We start from the raw sequence: 11,019 nt of genomic DNA on the forward strand, positions 1-11,019 counted from the left end.
TGGGGGTGGAGCCACGCCATTTGAGGGGAAGACTCTTTGTTTTCCCCTCAAATGGCGTGGCTCCGCCCCCAGCGTCCGACGTCACTTCCGGGTGACACGCATTTGAGGGGAAAACAAAGAGTTTTCCCCTCAAATGGCGTGGCTCCGCCCCCAGCGTCCGACGTCACTTCCGGGTGACACGGACGCGGGGGTGGGGTTTCCCCCGGGCCCCGATTCCGCGGGAGCGGGAATCGGGGCTCGAAACCGGGGGGAATTCCGCCCCCCGGGGGAATTTGGTAGCCCTACCAGGGAGTGAGGTTGTACATAACTCTAATAGTGTATTTTTAATATGATTTCAGACAGAACAGGATGCCTTTTAAAATGAATGTTAAGGATCTGCTTTGTGTGGCCCTTTCAAAGAAGTCAGGACCATCAGTCCAGTTTCTAGAAACGTCCCAGATAGGCTTCCCAAGTCCCCCTGGGGGGCGGATTGGGCCCCGGGGGGAACCTCACCCCGACATGCACGTCACCCGGAAGTGATGTGACCACGCTGGGGGCGGGGCCACGGTCATCCAAGGGAAAACTCTATGGTTTTCCCTCGGATGGTTGTGGCCCCTCCCCCAGCGTGATCACGTCACTTTCAGGTGCGGCAGTCCCCCGATAAGGAGACATTTCGACTTGGCAACCCTAGTCCCAGATCTGGTTACTAGGCAGGCTGTTTCTCAGTTCCACATTAAAATTAAGAAAAGGACACTGTATCAGTGAAACTGATTGATTCCTGAGGGACAGTTGGAAGGACTGTGGTGCCTTAAGCTGCGGAAGCGAAGCTGGTCTGATTGTCCTCAGCAGATGAGCGACTTTGAGGCCCCTCCGTCCACTGTCTCAGGGGTTCCACAGTGGAAAGGTTATAATATAACAATTACTTTTTGATTGATTGAAAAGATTGCCGCTGATTAATGGGGCAGCAGATTTTAAGATGTGGTCCATGAGGTTGCGAAGAGTCAGACTCGACTGTGCGACTGAACAACAACAAGAAGAAGATTTTAAGAATGGGTTCCAGGGTATGATTGGAAGACACATGATCCAGAAGCCTTTGCCCGAATGTGGGTGGGACCTCAACAGTCACCATTTTGAATGCCAGAAGCAAAGAATTCCTTTCCTTTCATAGCGACAAGAGTTTCTTTTCTTATCCTTTCCCTTTGTTGCCGTCTCAGGTTTTGAAAGGAAGGGCATGCACCGCTGCGATTTCGCTCCTTGGGCCCCAGAGATTTCTAAGCACTTCATTCAAGGTAAGAATTTGCAGACCGATTCTGTGATCAAAGCGAAGATGTTGCTTAATGATGAAACATGAGCAGTAGGGATTCTGACTGTTAGGAAAGGCAAAAACCAAAGTTTCTGGTCCTTGTGGATGGCCAATTCACGAAGGGACAGTTGAAACGCTACGTAAATGTGATACAACTGAATTGGAAGATCAGCGCTGCCTCGTGTTTGTGATATATTAGGTGTATGGCTTTGATTTGTGAATTCTAGGCTTTTGAAAGGGCAGGGGGGGGGTTATGTGGGTAAGTGGCAAAACCCAGTTTATTTTTATTTATTTAAAGCATGTATTAGCCGCCTTTCTCCACTGTGGAACTCAAGGCATCCTACAATGTAAAAACATTATAAAAATGGAATAAAAACAACAACGATTAAAAAAATCCGTACAAAGTCATAATCTAAAAACTCCAATGAGGACTGCCAAGAAACAAAGGGTGATTTCCCACAAGCGATGCTCCGCGCTCACTCCTCCCTTCTGCCCCGATGCTACGTGTCAATTTCACGCAAGCTGCTGCGCGGCCGCATTTTGCCCCGCAGCTTCGTGCGATTTCCCCCGCATCTACTCAATCCTCAAAAAACAGGATTGAGTAGACGCACGAAGCTGCGGGGTAAAATGCGGCCACGCAGCAGCTTGTGTGAAATTGACACGTACCATCGGGCCAAAGAAAAGAGTGCGCGCGGAGCAGCGCTTGTGGGAAATCACCCAAAAACGAAATCATTCAATGCAGTCCTAAATAAAACTGTCTTCGACTGCCTCCTGAAGATCGACAGTAAGGGAACCGGGCACATCCCCCTGGTGAGGTTGTTCCATGATTGTGGAGCTGCCACCCAAAAGACTGTCTTTCGCATGCCCACCAGACAAACCTTTTTGGCTTTCAGAAGGCCCAAATTTCAGTCCCTGCCATCTCCAGTTAAAGGACCTTGGTGGGGCTTGGAAGAGGTCTTTGACTGCCAGGGCCCTTTGGAGAATGACTTCCAGTCAGAGCAGCCCATAGCAAGGTAGGTGGGCCAGTGGTCTCTGACTTAGCATCACTTTGTGATTCATACAGCCATGTACTGTGGGGGCTTGACAGAACATTTGGGTCTGGAGTCCACCTGAAACCATCAAAACACGGAACACTTTCCAAGCCGTGCAACATGGTGGTTGGGTTGCCTTTGGCCTGGTTGTTCAGGAGGTGTGCAGGCCAGGCAATAAGTGGGTTCTCGGTCAAACCAAGCCTGAACTCTTCTTAGAAGCTAAAATGAGTAAACGGAGGCTATAACTTTGGTTATATCACGAGAAGACAAGAGTCACTGGAAAAGACAATAACGCTAGGAAAAGTTGAAGGCAGGCAGGAAAAGAGGAAGACCCAGCCTGAGGGGTATTGACTCAATCAAGGAAGCCTTGTTTGCAAGACCTGCGCATGGCTGCAGGACGTTTTGGAGGACATTGATTCATGGGATCGCCATAAGCCAGCAGCAACTTGGCAACACATAGCACACACAGAGGTCTTCAGAAGTCCTATTCTCAGGCTTCCCAGGTACTTACCGGGATTTGACAGACGTCTTCACTGGACCATTCCCACGGGGACAACAGACGCGCCGCACCATGCCGTCGCCAGGAAGTGACGCCGGGCGACTCTCTGGCAATGGGGCTGGAAACTCGATGGTACCATCGAGTTTCCAGCCCCATTGCCAGAGCGTCGCCCGGCGTCACTTCCTGGCGACGGCATGGTGCGGCGCGTCTGTTGTCCCCGTGGGAATGGTCCAGTGAAGACGTCTGTCAAATCCCGGTAAGTACCTGGGAAGCCTGAGAATAGGACTTCTGAAGACCTCTGGAAGTTCCGTGGGTTTGATGATCTCAGAATGTGAGAAGGCCCTTTATGGGAGCAGACGGTCCTTCCGGTGCACCGATCCAAAGCAGCTTAGACTTTATGTTTTTTATTGAAAATATTTATATCTCACCTACCTTATTTCTTTGAACTAGGAAAAAATCAGTACTTTGGCTTATGACTGGAAATGAAAGCCACTGAAAGTCTTCTGGTAATAGTGGAATGCATCCAGTTTTCCGATAGACAGAGCGGGGTCTGATAGGTGCCTTGTTGTTTCCTAGGCCTCTGATCTCCAGATCGAGTTGAGCAGCCACCCAAAGCCCAAGCCGGACCCCGGGAAGCTGGTCTTCGGCAAACATTTCACCGATCACATGCTCACAGTGGAATGGACGCAGGAAAAGAGTTGGAGCAAGCCTCATATCAAGCCCTTCCAAAGCATCTCTCTGCACCCGGCCTCTTCAGCCCTGCACTACTCAGTACAGGTAACGGCTTCGTGGAACAAGTAAAGGAATGCTGGGTGAAACGGGCTTAGGCTGCTGGAGGGAATACGTCTCTGCAATTGTGGGAATGTCCGTGAGCGGCTGATCCCGAGGAAGAAAGGTGGAGGAAGAAGCCACCAAAATGATCAAGGGGTTGAAGCACCTTTCTTGCAAGGAAAGGCCCAGGAGAGTCTGGGTCTGCTTAAAATTCAGGGCTGCCAGCCATGGCAACTGGCAGGGACAAGGGGGTGCCCCATTGCAAGCGTGATGATGTCACATCCAGGAAAAACATGGAAGCAGTGGTGGTAGCTCTAGGAATCCCTGGAAACCTCTATGGTTTTACTGTAGAGTTCCAGGAAGTGCAGCCCTATTAGAACTGGATGTATTTCATTACAGTTTGTAATCTCAGTCAATTATATTGTGATGTACAATACTATTTTAACAGATTATGAACTCAATATGTGACATATTTAGTGTGGCTCAAAACGGGGGCTCACAATGGTATGCAGAAACTTCTTCCATCCCCCCCCCCTTCTTCCGTTCCCCTTCCTCCTCTCCCCATTCCCCCTTCTGTCCCTCCTTGCCATAGTTGGGGGGGGGTGTCTGTTGGGTTGCTATGGCAACTAGAATGGCCCAGGAAGTCTCCCAGGATGAGTTCATGAGACACTGGATGCCGTTTTGGGTTGCCACAGCAACCAAATATATATGGAGGCCTGCAGTTCCCATTGACTTACAGGGACTGACCACCGCCCATAGCTGAGTGCTGGCTGTCCCCCCTGGCTGCCAGTTCTGGGCTGAGGGATCCTCCTACGGCACAACTGTCTGGTTCGGAAGGCAAAGCAAAATGGTTGCCGAAGTCTCGCGAGACTTCAGGCGCTATTTCAATGGCCTTTGCAAACCGATCAGTCTGCAGTATGACCCAGATGCATGCAGGGACCACAAGAACCTCTTCAGGGTAGATGTCTCCCCGCCCCCTCCCGTAGGCAAAGAAATGGAATCTATGCAAAGAAATGGATGCAGTTTTTAAGAATTATTCTTTTTCAAATGACTTAAACAAAATAGTCCCCGTTTCCCATTCCTGCAGCAGTTGCCTCTCAACTTGGTAGAAGACGTAGATGCGCCTTTAAGCCATGGTCGCTAAAGAGAGATCAGTCTGCAGTATGACCCAGATGCATGCAGGGACCACAAGAACCTCTTCAGGGTAGATGTCTCCCCGCCCCCTCCCGTAGGCAAAGAAATGGGATCTATGCAAAGAAATGGATGCAGTTTTCAAGAATTATTCTTTTTCAAACGACTTAAACAAAATAGTCCCCGCTTCCCATTCCTGCAGCAGTTGCCTCTCAACTTGGTAGAAGACGTAGATGCGCCTTTAAGCCATGGTCGCTAAAGAGAACCTCCAGTTTCAGAAGCAGTGTACCTCCGAATACTAGCTTCTGGGGGCAATTGCAGAGAAGGGCTGTTTCTTTCCTGCCTGGCTTGTAGGCTTCCCAGAGTCACCTGGTTAGTGACGTTGGGAAAGAGGCTGGCGGATCAGATAGATCTTTGCCCTGATCTGCCTGGGCGCCTTCCGTTGAGGTCCTGGTCTAAACTATCCCCCTCCCCCCTCCATGTAGCTCTTTGAGGGAATGAAGGCTTTCCGGGGCCCGGACGAGCACGTCCGTCTTTTCCGTCCCATGCTGAACATGGAACGCATGTTACGTACCGCTCTCCGCGCCTGCCTGCCTGTGAGTATTACCCATCACCTCCTCTCGCCTCCCTCTTGCCTGATGACCAAGCTGCCGCTTCCTTGGGCTTAAATCTGCCACCCCCCAAGAGGGTCTTGGGCATGTCATGCTCAGAGACACTGCGTGCGGCATTCTGACGGGTCCCTTTTCTCTGTGCAAGGTCCGAGCGGATTGCACTGATTCCTGCAGGGAGAGGGGAGGGTGAGAGAGTCCTGGGGGGAGAAAGGATTGTGAAGAAGCGGGGCCTTTGTGTCCGGGAGCCAGGCCCCCAGGGTTCCCTGGGATAGGGGAGAGCTTTTGATGGAATGGAGAGATAGCCGGGGAGGCTGTCTCTCTGGGGTTTTTTGGGGAGGGGAGTGTGTTGAATGCTGGCGTTGAGGCCTTTGGTGTCCCGAGGAGCACCACTGATCCCTCCGGGCCTCTGTCCCTCTCTCCCAACAGCCCTTTGATAAGGCCGAGTTACTCGAATGCATCCGGCAGCTCATCCACGTGGACCGGGACTGGGTCCCCCACTCGGACTCCGCCAGCCTCTACATCCGCCCCACCTTCATCGGCACTGAGGTGGGTACTCCCGCAGACTTCCGCTCTGATGGGCTGCCGACCGTTCCAGTAGCCAGTGTGGCACAGGCCCTGGACCAGAACACGGGAGAGCCCAGGTTCTGATTCTTCCTCAGCCCCAAAGCTCTCTGGGTGGACTGGGACCAATGCTCCCTCTAAGATGTGGAGTCTTGTGAGCAACAATTCCACTTTGTGAGCTGGTGGCATTAAAGTCGTGAGCGAGCGATTTGGCTGCTGCATAAATTAGTATGCTCTGGAGCCATCCTTCCTGAGCTAAGACAAAAATGTGTGAGCTGGAGGCTGAAAAACTGTGAGCTGGCTCACACGAACTCAGTTTAGAGGGAACACTGACTGGGACCATGTCATAGCCTGACCTACCTCCCAGGGTTGTTGTGAGGCTGAAATCTGCAGTGGGGAAGGCCATCTAAGAAGTTAAGATCACAGAGAGGGGCTCTGTCGCGTGTTTCTGCACCCTCAGCTGCTGAGCACAAGGGGCCAAGCTTTGCCTATTCAGGGACTCTGACAGTGGATTACTCTTTCTACGTGTCCTACATCAGGATGCTTGAGATTTAGGCATTCAGCAAAAACACTTCTCTCCCCCCAGGCCTTTTTGTGGATTATGAGGTGCTGCGTTGCTTATATATCGTGGTCTTGGTGTTTCTGTTTTGCCTCACCATTGAAACCTGTCCCCACGGTTTGGGATTCAGCCTTTGCCCCTGAGGCCTTTGGTTACTCGAATCCACTCCTCTCAGGATTAAAATTCCCTACTAGACCTTTTGGGGCATGTTATTTTCGGGGTGTGGGGGAAGAGCTGTGAACCACAAAGACGCTTTTTAATAGAATAGAATAGAATATACTTTATTGTCTATATTGTCTATATTCAATATACTATATTGAAATTAAAGATGCAATCATTTTGGTGATCTACAACAATGTTCATATACACTCACACACCATTCACAACTGTAACTCAAACAAAAACAGCCATACAAGACACCGAAAGAGAGCGCACAAAGCCGCTGCGTCTATGCGCGCTGCCATCTTGATCAAGTACTGTATTGATAAAATACTGTGGCTTTTGGCCAAGCAGCCCTCTGTGTGCTGGCCTCTCTCATTCGTTCCTCCTGGGCGGTAGGAAGGACCCTCCAGTCGCAGCTGACTCATGGCGACCCCCCGTAGGGTTTTCAAGGCAAGAGATGTCCAGAGGTGGTTTGGCCCTTGCCTGCCACGGTGTAGGGACCCTGAACCATCCTTGGATGGTCTCCCACCCAAATACTGCCTTATAGTACCTCTTTTCCAGAAAACCACTCCTGTGTGTCCTGTCTATCTGGTCCTTTGCCTTCTGCAATATCTTGCTCTCCCTCATGCGCAAAGCCACATTTTAAGATCTGGAAATCATAAATGTAGGTGATGTTGTTTTCCCCCCCCAAAAAAAGAAAACTCTCTTCCTGTGGCTTCCCTCCCCTGTCTTGCTTCTTGGAAAGACCCCGTTTATAATGTTATTTATTAAAACATTTAGACCCTGTCTTTCCTCATGGTTCAGGGCAGCCGACGAGAACCGCTCTCGGCATTTTCAGTGGAAGCCAAAAATAAAGTCGCTGATCCCAACTCCTTCTGCCTCCCCTCGTTAAAGGACCCTTGCCCTGCAGACCCCCTGGCACACTGGCCGGCCTCGCGGTGCTCCTGAAGGTCTCCTGGGCGGAGGCCCCTTGCCTCCTCAGAGAGCCCAATCCACAGAGCCAGAGGCACACTGGGAAAGGCCGGGCTCTGGTCGATGCTAGATGGGCCACCCTAACTGGTGGAATAGTAAACAGACGGCTGCCTGCGGGCCGAAGTTGCCGCACAGGGACATATGGTGGGAGAGACATGAGCCGTTAAAGGACCCTTGCCCTGCAGACCCCTGGCAAACAGGCAGGCCTCGTGCGGTGCTCCTGAAGGTCTCCGGGGGGAGGCCCCTTGCCTCCTCAGGGAGCCCAGTCCACAGAGCCAGAGGCACACTGGGAAAGGCCGGGCTCTGGTCGTAAGAACATAAGAACATAAGAGAGGCCAATGTTGGATCAGGCCAAAGGCCCATCCAGTCCAACACTCTGTATCACACAGTGGCCAGAAATACCAGTGCCATCAGGAGGTCCAGCAGTGGTCGATGCTAGATGGGCCACCCTAACTGGTGGAATAGTAAACAGACGGCTGCCTGCAGGCCGAAGTTGCCGCACAGGGACATATGGTGGGAGAGACATGAGCCAGTGTTCCCTCTGAGCTGCGTTAGTGTGAGCTAGCTCACCGTTTTTTAGCCTCTGGCTCACAGTTTTTTGTCTCAGCTCAGGAAGGAGGGCTCCAGAGCAAACTGATTTATGCCGCAGCCCAGTGGCTCGCTCACCACTTGAATGCCGGCAGCTCACAAAGTAGAATCTTTGCTCACAAGACTCCACAGCTTAGAGGGACCATTGGGCAGGGCCCCTCAAGGTGAAACCTGCTTCCTGTGTCCACCTTCCTCGTTCTTCCTCCAAGGACAGTGCCTTTGGTTCCAGCGTGGTTTGATTTCCTATGACACTCTTCTCCCTCTGCAGCCCTCCTTGGGGGTGGCCAAGTCGACCTATGCCTTGTTGTTTGTGATCCTGGGGCCCGTGGGCCCGTATTTCGCCACCGGCAGCTTCAACCCCGTCTCTCTCCTGGCGGATCCCCACTTTGTCCGGGCCTGGATGGGCGGCGTTGGGGACTGCAAGTTGGGCGGGTGAGTAAGAATCTGACCCCCTCCTCCTGCCGGCCCATCGAGGGTTGTCTCTGCTCCTTAGGGGTGATGAGCACCTGACTGATATCTGTCCTGTACTCTGGTCACCTTTAGCAACTACGGTCCCACCATTCACGTGCAGAGCGAGGCCGTCAAAAAGGGCTGCCAGCAGGTCTTGTGGCTTTATGGGGACGACCACCAGCTGACCGAAGTGGGGACTATGAACATCTTCATGTTCTGGAAGGATCAGCAGGGAGGTGAGAGGCGCCCCCCCGCCCCCCCCCGCCCCCGGGAAATGTTATTGGGTCCAGGCGCTTTGAGGCTAGAAAATGTATTGCGGGAATATATTTTTAAAAATCAAAACAAGTCGAAGCGTCCATCAAAAAAAACTTACGACGGAAGCTGGAGTTCTCGGGACTGTTAAATCTGCACCCAAACGCCGTGCTCTTTCCGCACGCCCCTAGAATCACGGGATGGGCCCGTTGCCACTGGCGTGTAACGGCCATTCTTTCTTCCAGCTCTGGAGCTGGTCACCCCTCCGCTGAATGGGATCATCTTGCCTGGCGTGGTCCGGCAGAGCCTTCTGGATCTCGCACGCAAGTGGGTAAGCCTTGAGGGGATTGAAGCAGGGGTCCCCGGCCTTTTTTTTTTAGCCTGTAGGCACCTTTGGAATTCTGACATCAGGTGGTGGGCATGGCCACAAAATGGAGCCATACACAGAGGAAACATGTTAATATTACTGTCTTTAAAAAATTTAAGGGGGGGGGGTTGGCGTGACCCCCCAGTGGGATTTTCAAGTGCTTGAATCCCATCTAAACAATTCACTATTCTTTCAACCACTGTCAGGAACAGGAGCACATGATCAGATAAAACAAACCAGGCAGGTAGCTCTTTAAATATGCTGTGCTATAAGCGCCACCAGATATTTGGCCACCCGTGCAGTTAACTTGGTTTCCTACCTCTCTTAGTCACCAAGACATTTCCTCACCCTTGGATCTCTTTCTGCTCAGGGGGAATTCAAGGTCTCAGAGAAGGTGATCACGATGACCGACCTCATCAGAGGCCTGGAGGAGAACAGGGTGAAGGAGGTGTTTGGCTCAGGCACGGCGTGCGTCGTGTGTCCCGTGAACAAGATCTTGTACCAGGGCAAAGTGAGTGGTCACCCGGACCCGATTCTGGCCTGTTGGTTTTGCCCCAAATGCCCCATCCTTTTCCAACCCACAGTGTGTTTCTCTGTCCACCCCTCAGCATTACCACATCCCCACGATGGAGAACGGTCCGGAGATTGCTAAACGGTTTCTGAAGGAGCTGACAGATATTCAGGTAAATCTGACAGGGGCGAGAAGTGGATTTTAAGGGCTTCCTCTCAGGGTGGGTTTAGCCCTTATGGCGAGGGGAAGGTTGGTACTTAGGCATTCTCTTCTTCCCTGCTGGGGTCTCAAAAGCAGCCTTGGGGCGGATCAATGGGGAGGGGAGATCTAAAGCATTCCCAGTACCATGCCTTTAATTCCCCCCCCCCCCGGCCATGCCTGCTTTTTGCGCAGGCCCGTAGCGACAGTGGGGCACCTCGGGGCTAGGCCCCCTGACTTACTGGCAAGGCCCCCCAACTTCCCATCCAGCCAAGGGCCCCCAGCAAGAGCAGGTGCGGGGAAGGAGCCGAGTATTTCTGCACAGCTGTCTGGCATGAAGCACCAGCTATGGTGGCCATGTGGAGCCAGAAAGCACCTCTCCTGTTTCCTCCAGAAACTGAATTAAATTATTTTTAATTCGATTAGCCAGTGCCCCCCTAAGGAATTTAAATGCCCCCTGACTTAAAAAACCCTGGCTACAGGACTGTTTTTGTGGCCCTGTTAAGTTAAGAGCTGTGGTGGCTCAAGTGGTTAAGACACTGAACTGCAGGCTGTGGAAGGTCAGTAGTTCAGTAGTTCGAGACCCGAGTTGCCACATGACGGAGTGAGCTCCCGTCTCTAGTTCCAGCTCCTGCCAACCTAGCAGTTCGAAAGCCAGAAACTGCAAGTAGATAAATAGAGACCACTTCGGTGGGAAGGGAACAGCGTTCCGTGCGCCTTGGTGTTTGGTCATGCCGGCCACATGACCACGGAAACGTCTTCGGACAGCGCTGGCTCTTCGGCTTTGAAACGGAGATGAGCACCGCAACCCTAGAGTCGGACTCAGATGGCTTTCAAGCAAGGGAACCTTTTACCTTTACCTTAAGTTTCGGAACAGGTGCGGTTTGGCCATGGGAGCCGCTGAGGTCTGTGGGTTTCCTTTTTGGCCACCAGAGGGCAGCAGAGCCCCAAACAGTCATTTGTATTTCCTATTCCCCACTTGCAGACTGAGTTTTTGTACTTTGATTTAGCCTGGAATAAATGAACAGCATGATAAAAAGTAGAGACATCACCCTGCCAACAAAAGTCCGCATG

At 52.0% G+C, this 11,019-nt stretch overlaps 1 protein-coding gene across 1 annotated transcript in view; it reads left to right on the plus strand.

The window, feature by feature from the left end:
* Positions 1-11,019, plus strand: part of LOC107106960 (branched-chain-amino-acid aminotransferase, mitochondrial-like) — a 28,047-nt gene that overhangs the window by 13,985 nt on the left and 3,043 nt on the right. Inside the window, exons 2-10 of the mRNA XM_015407177.1 lie at positions 1,194-1,268; positions 3,389-3,589; positions 5,200-5,310; positions 5,752-5,871; positions 8,436-8,599; positions 8,711-8,853; positions 9,115-9,200; positions 9,607-9,747; positions 9,845-9,919. Of these exons, the coding sequence (XP_015262663.1) occupies positions 1,194-1,268; positions 3,389-3,589; positions 5,200-5,310; positions 5,752-5,871; positions 8,436-8,599; positions 8,711-8,853; positions 9,115-9,200; positions 9,607-9,747; positions 9,845-9,919 (1,116 nt within the window). The remainder of the gene's footprint in view (positions 1-1,193; positions 1,269-3,388; positions 3,590-5,199; positions 5,311-5,751; positions 5,872-8,435; positions 8,600-8,710; positions 8,854-9,114; positions 9,201-9,606; positions 9,748-9,844; positions 9,920-11,019) is intronic.

The sequence above is a fragment of the Gekko japonicus genome, unplaced genomic scaffold (genome assembly GCF_001447785.1).
Source record: "Gekko japonicus isolate JY-2015 unplaced genomic scaffold, Gekko_japonicus_V1.1 scaffold4415, whole genome shotgun sequence".
Lineage (NCBI taxonomy): Eukaryota > Metazoa > Chordata > Lepidosauria > Squamata > Gekkonidae > Gekko > Gekko japonicus.